This window comes from Monodon monoceros, unplaced genomic scaffold (genome assembly GCF_005190385.1).
Source record: "Monodon monoceros isolate NGI ecotype Baffin Bay Population unplaced genomic scaffold, NGI_Narwhal_1 Super_Scaffold_16, whole genome shotgun sequence".
In the NCBI taxonomy this organism is placed as follows: domain Eukaryota; kingdom Metazoa; phylum Chordata; class Mammalia; order Artiodactyla; family Monodontidae; genus Monodon; species Monodon monoceros.
The window spans coordinates 11,428,085-11,447,083 of NW_021703772.1; the positions used below are offsets into that span (position 1 = coordinate 11,428,085).

At 39.7% G+C, this 18,999-nt stretch overlaps 2 protein-coding genes across 16 annotated transcripts in view; one reads left to right on the top strand and one right to left on the bottom strand.

Annotated features, from left to right (window-relative positions):
* The first annotated feature begins 1,671 nt into the window (after nucleotides 1-1,671).
* TM4SF20 (transmembrane 4 L six family member 20) lies at nucleotides 1,672-11,312 on the top strand. Its single transcript, XM_029225050.1, has 4 exons — nucleotides 1,672-1,993; nucleotides 7,243-7,308; nucleotides 8,713-8,864; nucleotides 10,803-11,312. Exons 1-4 carry the CDS (start codon nucleotides 1,811-1,813, stop codon nucleotides 11,092-11,094), a joined length of 693 nt encoding a protein of 230 aa, XP_029080883.1. The 5' UTR covers nucleotides 1,672-1,810; the 3' UTR covers nucleotides 11,095-11,312.
* Nucleotides 6,996-18,999, bottom strand: part of MFF (mitochondrial fission factor) — a 44,439-nt gene continuing 32,435 nt past the window's right edge. For 5 of the 15 annotated variants that reach the window (XM_029225042.1, XM_029225046.1, XM_029225041.1 and 2 more), the window contains 2 exons: nucleotides 18,188-18,272; nucleotides 17,159-17,348 (listed from right to left, as the gene is read on the bottom strand). In XM_029225042.1, coding sequence (XP_029080875.1) covers nucleotides 17,217-17,348; nucleotides 18,188-18,272 — 217 coding nt within the window. In that variant the 3' untranslated portion in view covers nucleotides 17,159-17,216. Of the gene's footprint in view, nucleotides 7,421-10,022; nucleotides 10,077-10,097; nucleotides 10,257-12,426; nucleotides 14,432-16,479; nucleotides 17,349-18,187; nucleotides 18,273-18,999 lie in introns of those variants that run through there. The other 10 variants (XR_003793895.1, XR_003793897.1, XR_003793896.1 and 7 more) reach the window with 10 other exon arrangements.

Consider the following 18,999-nt stretch of genomic DNA (forward strand, 5'->3'; position numbering starts at 1 on the left):
TCCTCCTCAGGGGCTATAGATACTATTCTGAGCCGTATCCTGCGAGCTGTGTTATAGATACTGAAAGCCCCATCAGGTGGAAGAAGTTAACTACGTGATGACCAGACTGTAGCCACGACATAAGCTGCCACAATTCCGAGAACAGGTCTCAAGGCGATGGGAACAAACCGACCCTGGAACTGAAGATTAACTGTCCTTAAAACAATCAAGATGACCCTGGTCAGACCACTGAATGACCAATTTCAAGATGACTCTCAGAGCTGACTGTGCTGTTTCTGCAGGTAGCCCCCAGCCTCCGTCTATAAAAGCTCTTGCCCACTGATTGTCAGTGGGGTGGGGAGTCGGCCTTTGGACAGGAGTCCGCCCTCCCCTCGGCAAATTTTCCTTTCCACCAACATGCCTCTTTATTGGCTTCTGAGTGGCGAGCAGCCAGATCCCACTTTCAGTAACAATATGGAAGACAGCAAGGAGGTAGAGGCCCTCTTTCTGCTGCTTCTGTCTGTGGCTGTGAAGGAAGATGGGGGGCAGGGGTTTTGAGTTTTCTGCACGGCCGCAATGTTCCTGGGTCCAGATACTACTTTCACGGAAGCTAAGAAGAAGTTGCAGTGGCAGCAGAAGTCAAATTCAGCGTTCCAGGGTCCTGTCTACCCTTGAGGTTGAGGAGGGGCAGTGGCAGCAGCAGTGGCGGTGGGTTCCTGGACTGCGGCTGCGCGGTGTATGCATTCCAGAGGTGGCTTCTTGATTTCCCTGCCTCTGTGAGGACTGCAGAGGCAGAAGTTCCCCTGGGGCCATTCAGCAGTCATGTCCTGGAAGGCATTCCTGGAGACTGCCCCTCCAGCCCTCCCAACAGTTTTGTACTCGATTCCCCAATTATCCTTCTTCCAGCTTAGCACAGCTAGAAGAGTTTGGGTTTTCTGCAACTGACAGTGGTACATGAAATACCTTTCTGACCATCTTTTTGTGTCAAATTCTAGCCATCTTCCAAAGCCGAGAGGAATCCTGCTTCTTTGCCCATCTTGATAGAATCCTTCCATTTGCTTGACTCCTTTTGCTATTTTAGTACGGCAAGTTATTTGTATACTTTTCTATCCTTGGTTTTAGTAACTTTGGCTTTGTTTTCAAAAAAAAAAAAAAAGAATCCCGCTTAAAGTACTAACAGGGGGATAATTTATTATGAGAATATAGAGGCATCTCACAGTAAACAGACACAGGACCACCAGTCAGTCTTCACAGGGTAGAGACCAAGAAGTAGAAAGCCTGTTTTGTGTGTGTGAGCATACAGCCTGAAACTGAACCCTAACATTTTGACTAACCAAGAACATTGGCAGCAGAGAAAATGTTTTCTCCCAATCTCATATATATTCATTTTCTTGTTGAACAATTTCAAAATAAGGACCTTCCATAGCTGGTAATAATATCAATACAACAAGAAAAATAGGTTATCGTAACTGGATATTCTTGTTTTTACTTTTTATATGGCATACTGGTATAATGTAAAATATGTTAGAAGAGTGTATCTTAAACCCATTTTTTTATCTGCCGATTTCCATGCATAAATTTATCTAGTAGCAACCATAGATTTTTTTTCCCACCTACCTTCCCCACCCCATGGTAACGTAAAATCGTCCTTACTTCCTGCAATACTCCTCATAATAATGTCCTGCCCTACTGGACTCTGAACTCATTTCTGTAATTTTTTTTTTTTTTTTGTAAGTGCTGAGCTTTAACTAGAAAGCTCAGGATAAAAGGCAAGACAGTGCCACAAAAACAGCCACCCTGACAGGGTTTCTCCTCGAACCAGGGGGTGACCATGACCTGCTGTGAAGGATGGACAGCCTGCAATGGATTCAGCCTGCTGGTTCTACTTCTGTTGGGAGTAACTCTCAATGCAATACCTCTAATTGTCAACTTAGTGGAGGAAGACCAAACTTTTAAAAACCCCATCTCTTGCTTTGAATGGTTGTTCCCTGGGATTATTGGAGCAGGTTTGATGGTGAGTGAAATTTATTTGACTTGATTTGGAACTATTTTACTGAACATGGTCTAAAGGCCATCTTGCAGCCTTGCCGTGAGCTATGTCTTGGCTTAGGATATAGTGAGGATCAGTGAGTATGGTATTAATTTATATTGGCATCAGTGAAGAACAACAATTTAAATGAACTGTGGTACAGGCTAGGGAGCTTGGGCAAAAAATAAGATATTGATAAAAGTTGGTTGGGTAATTACGTATCATACTTCTTCGCATATAAGGCTGTTCTTCCAAGCTTCATAGTTAGTGGTCGGGACTTTTTGAATTTATTCCCTCAGCTTTCCTTTGCCAAAACCAGCTCTAAGTATTCACAGGGAATACAGCAAAAGCAAGAAGTGCTCAAAAGGAAGGGCAAGAAACATTCCATGCCCGATGAGTCTCCTAGATGATAACTGTGAGGCATGAATATGGCATTGCCTGCACCAAGGGGAGTTGGCCCAAGAGTTTGGGACTTGAAACCCTGGCTTTCTGACCTCAGGGATGCTTTGACTCAGATCTTTTACAACTCATACATTATGGTGCCTGTTTAATGTTCGATAGTTCTTAATAGGTCTGTCTTTGTTGAAATCTGCAGCAGAGCAGTGTAAGATACAACTCCCCAATGTATCTGATCATAAGTCACCCGAGGCACTTGTAATACATGTAGATTCACAGACCTTCTGGGAATTCTGATTCAGTAGGCCTGGGTGGTACCCGTTGTGTAGAGCAATAAATCCTGTTTTCAGACATGACAGAATATTGAGATATTCTGGTTGTATATTTCCCAATATACTACTGTTAGCAAATCATTTATCCTGTGATTTTGTTCCCATATCAGTCAAATGGGGATGTAATTGAAGTTTGAAAATTCAGCATTCAAGAGCCTTGTTTTTGTTATACCACTTGGGTGCTGTAACACCCACTTGTGGTCTCGTTAATGCCAGAGAAATGCGCCTTTGCTTGGATGTATATGTGTGTGTGTATGTGTGTTACGATGATGGTCAGTTACTGCTTCTAGTCTTATTCTAGTCTTATCTCCAGACTTAACGTGAAAACACTTGTAGGTCATTATACATGAAACAGAGAGACCACTGTTAAGTGCTAACGACTGGGTTCATACATTACACTATCTTATTTAAATGCTATAATAATCTGGCTGAGTAGTTATTAACATTTGTATTTTAACAGACCAGCAAACAGAACGTTAAGAATGTTAACAAGGTCACATAGTAGGTGTGAAACCCAATTCCAGATTTATCTGACTCCAAATCTCTGTTTTCCACCAGTATTAGCAACATAATCCTATCACCTGTCTCAGGCTGACAAAGGGGAAAGACAAGATCTATAACTTAACCAATAAACTTAAGTGACCAGGAAACTGAAGCATAGAAAAATTATATAAATATGAAATTGTTTCAGAGAATCTGGACTTTTTTTTTTTTTTTTTTTTTTTTTGCAGTACGTAGGCCTCTCACTGTTGTGGTCTCTCCTGTTGCAGAGCACAGGCTCCGGACCGGGGCACGAACCCGTGTCGCCTGCATCGGCAGGCGGACTCTCAACCACTGCGCCACCAGGGAAGTCCTGGACTTTTCTTGTTCCAGGGTTAAGTTTGCTTTATCACCTCAATAAATATTAACAATGTGCTGGTATCACGCCAGGCTCTTACTATTACTCGGTATTGTGGAATATCTTCAAAGTATCAAACAACTCTTTGAAACGTTCAATAGACATTTTATAGCTAGAGCCTCAAACTCTAGACTAGGCTCACAAGCAAATAAGTGGGTGATAGAAAGGTTATTTTCTTGATCCTTGGCTATATATAGAATGTGGAAGAATATCTTTTTTCAAAGGGAATTGTGTCCTTTACATCTATCAAAATACCGACTTAGTTCAAAACATTGAACTCTCAATATACTTGTAAATACACAGAAAAGTTAATGAAGAAATCACTGTCGTGATAAGCACTTTTGTCATAGTTCTTGAAATCTTTCTAATCTGTAGCATTTTAAATTAGTATTGTTTCAAAAACAGGGAATTTTGCAGGAAATAGTCAATAATAAAAACTATGGAATTCATTACTGATTACTTCATAAAATACAGTCATTTTATGGTTTTATGATTTACCCAAAACAGAGGTGAACCTTATCATCTTTGAAACCATAACTAAGAGCAAAAATGTTATGTAATTACCTTCACCTATTATCTGCTAAATGGAAAAATCAATACACATTCTTTTTCCAAGTCCTGAAAAAACGACTTGAAATGTTTCCTTGAAATGTTTCCTCTAAAAAATAAAGGCCATTTTATTTTATAGATTAATTGTAAGCCTAATCTTAATCATGCCTATTTACTGAGTTCACTTATTGTGTAATAATTCACCAATTATTAAAATCTTAACAGAGAAGAAATTGTTGAACGTTACATTAGAAAATATTATGTCTAACAAAAATTTTCAAAATAGATTTTATATAATGAGCCATTGTTCTGTTTGTTACTTTCATTTTCAAGTACTTAGAGGAACCCTGAAAGTTTGAATTCTATTAGAGTTGTAATGGTCTAAAGCTCTTCTGTACTTCACTTATGAAATCATATGCCTTATTTCTAAAACTGGATGAAAATATGGGTTTCTGTAAGGAAAAATAAACAGTGCTACTTCTTTTCTTTATAAAAACAAACGACTATCAAGAAAAAGTTTCACAAAAACTCATGCATTCAAATGTGCTTAGGAATTGAAGAGAAAGATTATTCTCAAGATTACTTATTTGTGCAGGAGATTATCTGGAAGACTTAAAATTCAGTCACATACACACACACACACTTTCACATTTTAATATTCATCCTATAAAGAGCCCCTCTAATTTCCAAAGCTCTGAATAAGCAAAATGGTTGAAATACAGAGTTATCAATTTACCCATAATGATGTAACAAAGATGTGTCAACATGCCATGAAGTCAACCAGGTGAGGATTCATACATGATAAGCTATTATTACTTTATAAAATTCCTTTGCAAGAAAGGGGAACTATGAAAGTATCTCTTTCAGCATCTCTGAAATAAATTAACCTTCAAGAAAGTTAGCAGAGTTTAATTTACATCAATAAGGAAAATGGAATGATTTATCCATTTTAATTATAATTTAATGTTGCTCTTTCTTTTAACAGATTAATTTTCTAAATCAGGGGTTAACACGTTTTTTTCTGCGAAAAGCCAGGTAGTGAATATTTTAGCCTCTGTGAGCCAGTCTCTCTCACAATAATTCAACTCTACTGATGGTGCGCCAAAGCAGCGTGGATAATAAGTAAGCGAATGGGCATGTCTGTTTTCATAAAAGTTTATAAAAAAGAGGCAGTGGGCCAGTTTGCCAGTTCCTGTTCTAAATGATTTGTTCCTTAAGCTCAGAAGGCAGTATCACTTCTAAGTACAACAAAAGAAATTTAGCCCATGAACACTGACACCTATTTGGGTACATACATTTCTTTTCCCTTTTCTTCTGGGCTCTCAGCTATGCCTTGAATGGCTAGGCTGCCATACATACACGTGCCCTTTGAATTATAAGAGTGTTGGTGTTCAAGGCAGTATGCAAGCAAAGCTTGATAACAATACAGTGTTTTCCATACGTGACACGGAGTCAGCACATGGTCAGAGTGGGGTGAAGTTTGTCAGGAAAGCTGCCTTGTAAGGCTGTTCAATCCGAGACCTGCTCTGAAAGGACAAAGGTGGACATGGTCTTGAAAAAATGGATTGGGGAAGGAGCAATTAGGAGGAGGACAATGAGATGAGTGAGGGGGTGATGGTGGTGGGGAAGATGAGAATGTGCAAGCTCTAAGGAGGAACAGAGAATTGCTAGAATCGGCCAGTGTGACTGGAACAGTGGTTGAATCTGGGCTCTGGAACCCTAATGCCCAACTGTGACTCCCAACTCTTCCACTTCCTTAGGCAAGTTACTCAAGCTTTCTGTGCCTCAGTTTTCCGACCCAGTAAAATGGGGATAATTGGCACCTACCTCATAGGATTTTTTTGGGGAGTACGCGGGCCTCTCACTGCCGTGGCCTCTCCCGTTGCGGAGCACAGGCTCCGGACGCGCAGGCTCAGCGGCCATGGCTCACGGGCCCAGCCGCTCCGCGGCACGTGGGATCTTCCCGGACCAGGGGCACGAACCCGTGTCCCCTGCATCGGCAGGCGGACTCTCAACCACTGCGCCACCAGGGAAGCCCTACCTCATAGGATTTTTACAAGGCTGTGAATGAACTAAAACACGTATAGCACCTATAACAGTGCCTGGTATGTTGTTAGGACTCAGTAAAATGTTAGAAAACAAGAGTGGAAGGAGAGAGAGAGAACTACTCAAGGGCAGGTGTGCTGAGATGGCAAAAAACTTACGGCTAAAATATCTTAAGTGTAAGGAAGTAATCGACATTTAACCCTCCAATAATACAAAACTTCTTTCATGAAGAATTTCTAGTTATAGCTGCTGACTAGTTATTAGTAGAAACTTTAACCTAAGTCCTGTGAACATGGCATCATTTCTTACAGCTTTCCCCAGCAATATGTGTTCCCTTGACACAGAATATAATACAAGATTTCTAAACATCAGTGTGAAGTGAGATCATTCCATACCATGGATACAGGAGTAGAAAGGAGAATGTAGAACTAAAAGTAATTCTCAAATCATAAGTTTGGGGAACTACTGAGCTGGTGGTGACCCTGGGAGTGAGAGGAAAGTTAGGGAAGTGGGAGAAGGGTAGTGACAGAATTCTTAGTTCCTAACTACCAGGCAGACAAAACCATCAAGTTCCTTTCTGAATCCTTGCCAGATTAATTCACACTATTTGGGGGAAATTGGGTAAGTGGTTGCAGATTATAGTAAAAAAAAAAAAAAAAAAAAAAGTGAATTTTGGATGATGCAACCATTCCTTCAGAAACATTCCTCCAAAATAATGAATAAATAACTTAATTTAAAATCCAAGTCTCTCTAATGATGACTCAAAGTAAAAATGTAGACGGAAGTTTTAAATTGCTATACTGAAATCCCCCATCCTTTCCCCCTTTTTAATCTTTATGGTCCAAATGGGGATCGTTAAGGGTCACAAGATCAAGGACATTGTCACATCTCCTTTTTATTCTCTTAAGCCTCTTGGCTTCCCACAACCGCTGGCAAGTAGAAAGTGAAGATTATTGCTTTATCATCTGATGAGAAGTAATAATACTCTTTGTTCCTGTTGATGTAATTTCCAGGTCATTCCAGCAACAACGATGTCCTTAGCAGCGAGGAAAAGAGCGTGCTGCAATAACAAAACCGGGGTGAGCACAGCACAGCTGGTCTGGTGCATAAGCAGTTACCGGCATCTCAGCAAAGCCGCCGAGGCGTCAGCATCTCCTGAATCACCGTGTGGCTCCAGTGGCAGGGCTGGTCCTAGAAACATGTTATTTAGAATAATTTATATGATAATGCTGAAAGTGTGAAGTTTGTCTTTTTGTTTTCCCATAAAAATTTGGTTTTGGAGCGAGCTTTCAGACCTCTCCTCAATCTTCGGTTTCAGTCTAAAAGTTTTCAAAGAAAGGAGATTTATGTCTGCACTCAGGGCTGTAATCAATCTGATAATACTCAAATACCTGTTACTTTTGTGGTGTGTATAAAATACTTAGGGAAAAAGTATCCTCAGTTCTCTTATGCATGTGAAAGACTGGTTTACTAGGAGCAGAATGTTAATTGTCCTTATCCAGTTAAGTTAAAGGAGACAACACTTATTTTTTCAAACATTTGGTATGTATAAAATTGTTAACTATGTTAAAAGTAAAGGAAATTAATATTTATTAACCTTCTCTCACTATACTCAGAACATTTTCAAATACGCTATCTTATTTTTCTGAAAACCCATACATTTTATGATCTGTTTTACTGAGAAATTGATCCTCAGAGAAAGCATATAACCTGCCAGTGTAGCACAGTTACTAGGTAGGTTTGTATCCAAATCCATCAGACTCCCAAACTCCCAGTCATCATACTATTTATGCCATGAACATTGTTACGAAGTAACACTGAGGGCTCTCATAATTCTTTAAGGAAGCAGGTAGATCAATAAATAAGAAATCACAGTAAATATTCCTGACTGAGCTTGAGGTTTTAAAGCAATGGTTCTCAGCCTGATGGGAACATTAGAATCACCTGGGGAAAATCTTAAACATACCAATGCCTGGTGGCCCCCCTGAGATTCTGCATTAGTATCTTTCAAAAGCACCTTGTGTGATTCTCATGTGCTCCCAGGGGTGAGAGCCACTGTTTAAAAGGGTACATATTTATAGCCATGAGTTCGGTTTATTTATTTTTTAAATTACCTTTCCCTGACATTTGGTATTCATATAGGATTATAGTTACTTTGCTAGTTCTTTACAGTCTATCTTTGTTCCTGACACACTGTAGTGGTCCGTTGAAATGGACAAGGTTCACGTAGAGCATAAGAGTTCAGGTTTTTCAGAAACAGTGGCAAGACCAATGACCTTTTAGCAAGTCTAATGAAATGGCAGGCACTCTGCCCTCTGCCTTCGTGTGTAAGTCACACCTAATCAAACGGTGATCTGAAGATCTAGGACTGTAAGGTGTCAGCAGAATGGCGGCAGCTGACGATAAAGACTGCATGTGCTGCTGAAACTGGGAACAGACAGGCAACATGTAACGTGTGCAAATGTGCCTACTTTATTTTTCAGATGTTTCTTTCATCACTTCTGAATGTGATCACGGTCACTGGAGCTGCATACTGCCTGACGGTGTCCATCCAGGCTCTCGCGGAGGGCCCCCTCATTTGTAACTCTCAAGGCAACAGAACTTCCAGTTGTGAATTTTCATTTACAAACGTAACGTGAGTAACCGTTTGCCGTCTCACACAGCTGTAGCTAGTTAGGTGAGGGTAGTGTGGTGCTGCCCCAGCGCCACGTTATCCGGCGTGGGACAGATTCTTAGGTATTTAGCACATTAATCCCAATTGGCCCCATCGCAGAGAAATGGAGGAATCACTGCATTCAGAATGCTTTGGGTATGGTCTTGTCTAAAAGGGGTAGTTGACTTAGATGGATTATCCTTGTCTTTTAAAAATCTATAGCTGCATATGTGCATGTATATTAAAAATTTCTGGAAATATACACCAAAAACTTAACTTTCATCTTTGGAGAATGGTAATGGAGGATGCCCTGGGGGAAGGAAGGGAGCACTGACTTTCTCCACTTCTGATCTAATTTAATCTGTAAACCCTGGGACTTCCCTGGTGGTCCAGTGGGTAAGACTCTGCGCTCCCAAAGCTGGGGGCCCGGGTTTGATCCCTGGTCGGGGAACTAGTTCCCTCATGCATGTCCCAACTAAGAAGTCTGCATGCCGCAACTAAAGATCCCGCGTGCCACAACAAAGATCCTGTGCACCGCAGCTAAGACCTGGCACAGCCAAAATAAATAAATAAATATTAAAAAAAATTGTAAGCCCTAAGCATACATTACCTTTATAATTTGATAAACTGAATAAAAACACAATAAGTAAAAAAAAAATCTAGAGGCTTAACCTATAAGCCTTAAGAAAGAAACAAAGCAGCAGCCAATGGAATCATGCAAACATAATAGAAACACAGTCAGCATGACAATGAATCGAAAGTTTAACTCACAGAGTAACAAATAATGCTGAAGAGTTACATGGAAATGGCTCATTTCAGTCTTGTAAGATGGTTCTGTGCCTGAATCTAGGCACAATTTGTAAAACTGGAAGAAAAGAACAACCTAATTCATTCGTTACCTACATATTATTCAGTATGGAAAATAACTAGAATTCACTTTTGTAGTTACATGAAAATTTTTTTTCCCTTTTTCCTTATCTCGCTGCATTAAAAAAGAAAAATCTCTCAAAATTTGCATACCACAGCTGTTGTGGATCAAAATCCAAAGAAACTCCCTTTACCAGTAGAGCTGGAGTAGAAAATTAGAGATTTCAACCACACATGCTATACACATTCAGTCCTCAGCTCATGGCTACTCACCATGTACCAGGCGCCAGGCCAAGCTGGAGGTCACAGCATCAAGGTATTCCCACTCTAGTTGGGGAGACAGACAGTTACGGAGAGTAAACAATTACAGAAGAGTGACCCTACGCTCGCTGCAAACTGCAATGAGCATACTCATATTCCATGTGCTGACATGCTGTTGTTCTTCCCAGGCTGCACATCAGTTGCTGGTATCCAGAAATGCAAACTCTCTAAGAACACTTAGTCCTACTGTAGAAAACCAAAGATAAATCATGTCAGGACAGATGTGTTAGGGCTAAAAGTTTCTCATTCTCCATACCTTGTTACAACAAGGTTTTAACCAGACATATTTGAAATGCCTTTTGTGAGTAAACATTGTACATCGGGTTTAAGAACAGACGCAACACAGCAGTTTTGCACTAAGAACTGAGCTCCTTGAACGGGGAAGCTCGTTTTAGTTTCTTTAGCCAGTAGAAGAGCGCCTGCATGAATAGGTGCGACCACAGGAAACTTAATATTCAACGCTTTCTGACATAGAAAATTTCATACAGTTCAACCTAAGAGTAGATGCTTGTTGAGTGATGGGATATATGATGTCAACGTTTTACAGCTGTTAAGAGTACAACGGCACATGCTCAGAAACCCTCATCTTAGCTATAGTTTCTGGGCACGATGTTTCAAAAGCACTTTCTGTTTTACTATACATGTCCTTTTCTAGGCACAATGCTGCATTCTTTAGATGGTCAGTGGTATTCCTGAATATCTTATCTTTATCATTTCTTTCATTTTGTTCAGTGCCATTCATCCAGAATCCTTCGATCTGCAGTGGTTCTTTGACGACTCTTGTGTTTCTCCTATGGATTTCAATAATCCCTCCATCAACAACACAACAGCCAGTAACTGGAGAACATACAGCTTACACTTCAATTCTATAGAAAACAATCATAGGATTATCCATTTCTCAGTATTTTTAGGTCTACTGCTTGTGGGCATTCTTGAGACCCTGTTTGGGCTCAGTCAGATACTCATCGGCTTCCTTGGCTGTCTGTGTGGAGGAGTCTCTAAGCGAAGAAACCGAATTGTGTAGTTTAATAATAATAAAATGGAAATACTAGTTTGAACCATTTTAGAATGACATTTAAAAGACATGCTTTTAGAAATTCAATAATGGAACATTATCTAGAAAGCTGTGGATGAGTCAGTTTAATCCAAAGGTTGTTTTTAAAGTCACCTTTGATGTACTTAAAAAACAAGTCAAGCTGCCACACTGAAGCATGTTGGTAAATGCACATTTTCATATGGAAAGAAAAATATCATCAGTGGTTGACTTTGGGGAAAAGTGGAGAGAAGCTTTCAATTTGTTTTGTGTCTTTCTGTACTATTCGGATTTTCTAACTATGTTCTCATATGTGGAGAAAGGAAGGGAGGGAGGGCGGAGGGTAAGCAGGAACAGCAGTTATACTGGAAGCCAAAGTATGGGACCTTTTTATTGCATTTCTTTATACTTCAAAAAAGTTAAATATATACAGTTGACCCTTGAACAACACGGGTTTGAACTGTGCAGGTCCACTTATAATGCAGATTTCTTCCAAGAGTAAATAAATACTAGAGTACTACATGATCTGCAGTTGGTTGAATCTGTGGGTGCAGAGTCCTGGATACAGAGAAACCGAGCATATGGAGGCCCAACCAAAAGTTACATGTGGATTTCTGACTGCGTGGAAAGCTGGCGCCCCTAACCCCTGAGTTATTCAAGTGTGAACAGTAATCTAAATACAATCAAGTTTTTAGACCTAATTCAGCTTACAGAAAATCCAGGGAAAGAGGACATTATTCAGACAAATTCAAAAGGTGGGACAGTAAACAGACAATAGTCCCCTGCTTTCAACAAGAAAATGTAGTATAAGAAAAATAAGAGGTTGGATGGGTGGAGGGAACTATTCTAGATTAAGAGAGCAAAGAGACAGACATGATTCAACCAAACAGATTATGTGAACCTCGTTGGGGATAACTGGGGGAACCTGCACAAGGACTGGTTTAGGTAATATTAAGGGCTTACTGTTAGTTTATTTATGCCTGATGATGGTTTTATGGTTATGTAGGAAAATGTCCTTATTTTTCAGAAATGCATATTTATGTGTTTTGGGGAAAATGTCATGTTTTTAAGACATTTCAGTTAAAAAATGAAGCAACTGAAAAATGTTACATTTAGGTGATAGGCATATGGCAATTCATTACACTCTTCAATTTTCCTTGTTCGCATTTTTCGCAATAATTAAAAAACAATAAATACCTAGGGAAAAAAAAATCAGTCTTTCGAAATCTGGCTTATATATATGCCAAACTTTAAGACAGGATAACGAAACAGCGTATTTACCATATTAAAACGTTATAAAATAGACAAAACTCAAAATCTACAATTTTCTGAATATGATCATTCCTGCTTTTTATTTCAATTATTTATATTCACTGGGCTTAAGATTTTAGAAATAATTTACAATACATATATTATAGCTGTCCCCCTCCCCCCAATCAGTAACATCAAGAACTTATAGGCATTTTATTCTGAACCCATTTACTGTATAAAGACCATCTTCCTATACTCCTATAAATACCTATTTATCCTTATGGTCTAGCTTAAAAATCTACTACTTGAGAAAGCCTTCCCAGAGTGCATGATTTCAACAAACTAAGTTAGCACTTACCCAAACCACGATTACCATACCTGTCACAACGTAACGTAAATATTTTTGTTTATAAATCCATCACTTTAAGACAATTTAAGAGAACAGGGACCATGTCCTTCTCATCCATTTATTCATTAGCTCTTTCCTTCTTCAGGTCCTCAGCAAGGCCTCTTCTCTGCCCAGCTCCCACCTCCCACTCCCACCTGTCTAAGCTCTGGCTAAATCCTCATCTTTCAGACTTCAGCACAAGTATCACTTTTTCTGAGAGGCTTTCCCTAACAGCCTAATGGAAGGCAGGCTTCCCTTTACTCTCTCCTTTAGCGTTCTTTCATTTACAGCAGGGGTCCCCAACCCCTGGGCTGTGGACCGGTAGCGGTCCTCGGCCTGTTAGGACCCGGGCCACACAGAAGGAGGGCAGTGGGTGCGCGAGCGCAGCTTCAGCATCCGCCGCTCCCCGCCGCTCTCATTTCCACCTGAACAATCCCCCACTACCCCGTGGAAAAAACGTCTTCCACGAAACCGGTCCCTGGTGCCAAAAAGGTTGGGGACTGCTGACTTACAGTACTGATCACAATGGCAATAGCATTTTAATGTGTACTTGTTTCTTAAATTTCACTCTCCCCCATAAGATCATAAGCTGCATGGGTACAGGGATATTTTTCTTTTATTCACTCCCGGGAGAGTCAGTACCAAGTACCGTGCCCGATACAAAGTAGGGCCACTACGAATATTTTGTTGAATGAATTAATCCTATCTTTAGTACTCAGGTTTTAGCCAAGACTCAACACTTACTAAATGAATGTCAAACTGCCAAGAGCCACAAAATTAAAACACAAGTAAAATAAACACGACAGCTCACTGTATTTGACTGAACAAATCAATGACAGTGTATATAATCTTCATTAGCCTGGAAATGGGTGAGAGATGACCCCAGTTTTCTACAGGGTCATGAACAGAGACGTGAGCCTCTCATTTCAGAGGGCAAAAGAAAGGATGGTTGGCAGTAGCGCAGTCAGCTGAAATAGCTGGCAAGTTAGTTCTTTGCAATTTTGGTCTTGTGGAAACTGCAGCCTTGATTAAATGCCTAAAGCCGACAGGCCACTTGTGGTGAGGTGGCTTTTGGGGACATGCCATCTCCACCCTGGAACCTAAACTTACAAATGCACATCTATACATGCCCCCCCCCACACACACATACAACATGCACCTAGTCAGCTACAAAGCTCATTGTTTTTTATTTCTCACTTCCATTCCCATGTTCAATCTCACTTTGGAATCTTTATACTTTTATTTTTTTACTGCATCCACCATCTGAAACACTCTCTCCCTGTTCTTGGGCATATATCTCAAATTCCTTCTACTTCAAAAAATTATTTTTATAATCCTCTACTTCTTTAATAAGCCTTATTTCCCTCCTCCTCCATTAACCTGTCAATTCCTTAAGAGCAGGGCTTGTGGTGCATCTGCTATAACCGCTTACTACTGAGGTCAGTGCTGTGCACACACGACTCTCTACTTACTGACACGATAATACATTGTAAGTAAAAGAACAAGTTACGGTAGTTACATTTTTCCAAACTTGAGGCCAGAAGAAGTTCAATTTCAGTGTCAAATATGATCAAGAAGCTGGATAACAGACATTCATGCAGGAAAAGAAGGAAAGCTCTCTTGCAAATATATTTTCATAAAATTATCCCTCAGAGTGTCGATAACCAGCAAATGCTTCAACAAGTATTCCTAGAAGTGAAAAACACCCAACCTTTAAACAGAGCTCCGAAAGTAGTGGCACAATGTACTTGCTACACTTGTACTTGCTACTTAGTTGTAGGGCACTAGTGAGTATGGTAGGTTGATTACTCTGTTACTGGCCCTGACTGTATCCTTTTCTTCCACTGTTCCCTGCATCTGGAATCTTTTCTTCATTCTCTGCTTGTTGAAATCATATATTTATTTATTTCAAGGTTCAGCTCAAATATCTAAGAAGTATTTCCTGACCATCCTGACCAGGGGTGAATCTGTTCCTCTCAACTCCCAAACCACTTTCTTACAATGATGAAAAATGACTTCTAGGGAAGGGAGGCTGGCATAGCTGGACTTGGTTTTGGAGTTAGAGAGACTCAAGCTCTTTTGTTTTTAGATCTGTGACAAGGTGAAGACATGTTTCTTTGTTGTCCCCTTTTGGCTGCTAAGTTGATTTCTCATTTACCCTTTCACTGAGGGTGTAGTTTTTTGGGGTTTGAGTTTCATGCAGGAGTCTCCTGTTATAGCTAATGCCTGCCTAAGAAGACATGTAATTATATCTCCTACCCCCGTACAGCCATTAAGAGAGAAAGTTCTAGGTCTCCAGTTTGGTAAAAGTCAATAGGGAGAAAAATAGCTTTTGTGCTTATCTCCTGGAGTTCCTGCTCATGTTCATTTTTGACTTTTATGGAATCAATCCTTTTCACGCCTGCCCAACAAAAGAGGTGTTAACTTTATCCACTATTATTTTTAATTTAATTTAATTTATTTATTTTTGGCTGCGTTGGGTCTTCATTGCTGCGTGCAGGCTTTCTCTAGTTGCGGCGAGCGGGGGCCCCTCCTCGTTGCGGTGTGCGGGCTTCTCATTGCAGTGGCTTCTCTTGTTGCAAAACACGGGCTCTAGGCAGGCGGGTATCAGTAGTTGTGGCTTGTGGGCTCAGTAGTTGTGGCTCGCGGGCTCTAGAGCGCAGGCTCAGTAGTGGTGGCACACGGGCTTAGTTACTCCACAGCATGTGGGATCTTCCCGGACCAGGGCTTGTACCCGTGTCCCCTGCACTGGCAGGCGGATTCTCAACCACTGAGCCACCAGGGAAGCCCTTATCCATTGTTTTTTAAATCATTTTTGTAGTTTCAATTATTCACAGAAATTACCTTGAGATATACATATAAAGATAGAATTAATATAATTAATGACATCATTAGGATATAAAAGTCAGAAGACTTTCATGGGTAAAAAAAATTTTCACCAAACTCAGGATAAACCCTAGGAATTAAAGAATTCTTCCTCCAAGTATTTTTTTTTTGGAAGGACAGGAGAGAAGCAAGAACAGAACAGTTCAATATACCTACATCTAAGGAATTTCCCCTAATTGCCTTTCTCAAAACTCACTGCCTTGGTAGAAAGATACTGAAGATGTATGGAGAATATTGCACCTAAGTAAAATTCTATCCATTTCTGAAACAAAAAAAGGAAAAAAAAGTTTGGGAACTAAAGGTTCCCAGCACTTGATTTCAGTGATGCATTTAATCTCATCAGATTTAGTATATCAGCTAAATACAATGGAAAAAGCAACACAACTGAAGGGTTTTTTTTTTTTTTTTTTTGCGGTACGCGGGCCTCTCACTGTTGTGGCCTCTCCCGTTGCGGAGCACAGGCTCCGGACGTGCAGGCTCAGCGGCCATGGCTCATGGGCCTAGCCGCTCCGCGGCATGTGGGATCTTCCCGGACCGGGGCATGAACCCATGTCCCCTGCATCGGCAGGCGGACTCCCAACCACTGCGCCACCAGGGAAGCCCAGCTGAAGGTATCTGAACCACTTTATAGACACTACAAATTACAAAAACAGCTGTAACAAAACCAGTGCCTACCACTACCAGGGCGAAGATCTGAAAGGAAGCAAGTGGGTTCTTACTACCTGCCAAGTCATTAATTGCTTTACTTGCTCCAGAGCCAGGAAAACTTAGGTGCATATAAAGAAACATAATATGGAATATAGCTCACAGCACAATATGATGAAATAAAATCTTTTGATACACAAATATAGCTTTGGTTGACAGTTTATTAAATACACTACATTTGTACCTTATTCTGTAGTTTTTTAAATCATTCACACACGGACTTAGTAAAAATGTACTTTATAGAAAACCATCTGCAAAACTAAAATAAAAATAAAAATGCACATTTTGCCCTCATCTTAAACTGCTGAAAATGTTAGGAATTATTTTATTGAAGGTGATCCTGAAACATGAGGTGACTTGAGTTTATTAAATCTGACACCAGACCATGACTTCAGTAGTGTTAATGTTGAAATGTGGATGCAAAAATGTCTATTAACTAAACTGTTTAATCTAACAGTGTTTGAGAAACAGGACAGGACAGAAACAGGACAATATAAAGTATTATTTTTCCTTTACAGACACTTCTCTAAATCCATTTTCTGTACACTTTTTTCTCTCCCATTCATAGAATTAGCTGTGCAGGTTGATGAGGCAAAAACAAAACAAAACAAACAAACTAGGTCCTATTTACAAAACACATGCAAAGGGAGAATTTTAAGTAGGTGTTAAACCAGGCAGAACTGGTGAAAACTAAATACAGTCGAGTGACAGGACATACCTTTACTTCTGCAAATATAAGTCTTTCCCCCATCCTTTCTGGGAGAAATACATTTTCAGGGTGGGGACTGTAAAACGGCATACAATGCAAAGACAGAAATAAAGAAGTTTGCAAATTCTTTATATTTCCAGCTGTTGAGACAATATTTTTGAGTTGAGGTTACCTCTAGCGGCGAAACCAGAGCCAGCTATTAAGCAGCCAGAATGCTACAGTAATTGAATACATGACCATTTCTCTTTTAGCACGTTCTTTGTTCTCCTCTTCCAGAAGTTGTAGACGTCTATTTAGTTTGATTATCTAAGTAAAAAACAACATCAAAAAATGAATAGAAGCTTTAATGCATGACGCAATCAGATTCTTACAAAGTAGTTTAATTTGTAAAAAGAATTATTACAAACATGAAGAGTTTCATTTGGAGCAAAATAAAGAAAGCTATATATAGAAAAAATGTTACCCACGACAGCTTAAATTCACTTAAATTCTCTTCTCTTATGAGCTTCTGTCACTCAGCTTCAGTTTTTCACCTTTAACCTGCTTTAACTGTTTTATGCCTTCTCTGAGTTACTACAAGGATCCCAATAATTAACCTACTATAGTGGGCCCTGTCACCTGCCACCCTGCAGGACTAAAAGGCTAATTCTCTACCTGTTAGGAGTGTCACTGGTTGACAGCACTGTCCTCGGCTGTTGGTCCCTACTGTGAATAGCTCTGGGCTGAACAACTGTCTTGCCCAAGTTCATGCTCCCTTATGAAGGCAGCATGAATCCACCACTGGTCTGTGATGGGGTTAAAAGGCCCAGGCCGCCTGCTCCAACTGTGAAGGGTCATCTCAGCTTCAGAGCAATTTATGGATGCACTGGTTTGCTTAAAATGTTAGGATTCTTTGTTATTGGCTAGAATTACATCAATCCATTTTGGTAATACTGCTTTATGCTGATCAAAACATGTAAATAGTGGTTTAATATGTCTTTAATCAAAATGGGAAAGTCAATTATGGCTTAATAAATAGTTTGATAGATAAAATATTTTAATCCATGGGTTCCACTGGACAGAAAATGATAAAATGTTAGGAACTACCACTTTAAATATTATATGAATATAATTTAGGATTATATGATATTTGGTACATTAAATACCTGTCGTCTTAATGAAGCTGCATCTACAACAGTCATGTCATCTGAGGTTCCTTCAATCGTTGTATCTATATGTGAAATGCCATACCTAGCAGATAAGAAATGAAAATATGATTTAATATTAGAATAGAACTAAAAGTACCTGCCAAGTCAAATCATGTAATATATTGTGTAATGCTCAGAGAACTGTTAAAAAGACTGGTATTTAACAGTACAAATTACTAAAATAGTTACCAATCTGAACGGGTACTAACAAAGGAAAGGAAAGAGCTTAGCGTAAAAACTACCTACAATACTAGGAAGGTGTCCTGAAAGTTTGAGAAAGAGAAGAAACCCTGACTAAAGATATAAATAAGGAGACACTTTTCAACTCAGAGGGATGGGCAGTGTTAAAAAGGATACCTGGCTGAAAAGATTTGAGAGCTGCTGTGCTAGCATATAACGAAATACAATTCTCCCACCATCTGATGTCTGTATGTGGTTCCTCAGAAGTCCCTGCTGAGACTCATGGCAGGGAACACAAAGTAAACAAACTCCAGCTGAAAAAGGAAGACTCTGATCATGTTTTATTTCTCCTACTCTTCTCAGTGCCTCTTCTCTTGCCATTTCCACTCTTCACTTCTTATTTCCAATTACTTATTATCTACTGTGTCTCCATAGAAGCAATTATAAAATCACCTGAATACATCCTGTCACTACATTCAGATCCAGAATTTAAATACTATAATTAAGAAGCGGTGTATAAAATAATACTGGAAAGCCACTAAGACAAACCTTAGAGAAACATTAAAAAGTATTTCTTGTTCAAATGCAGT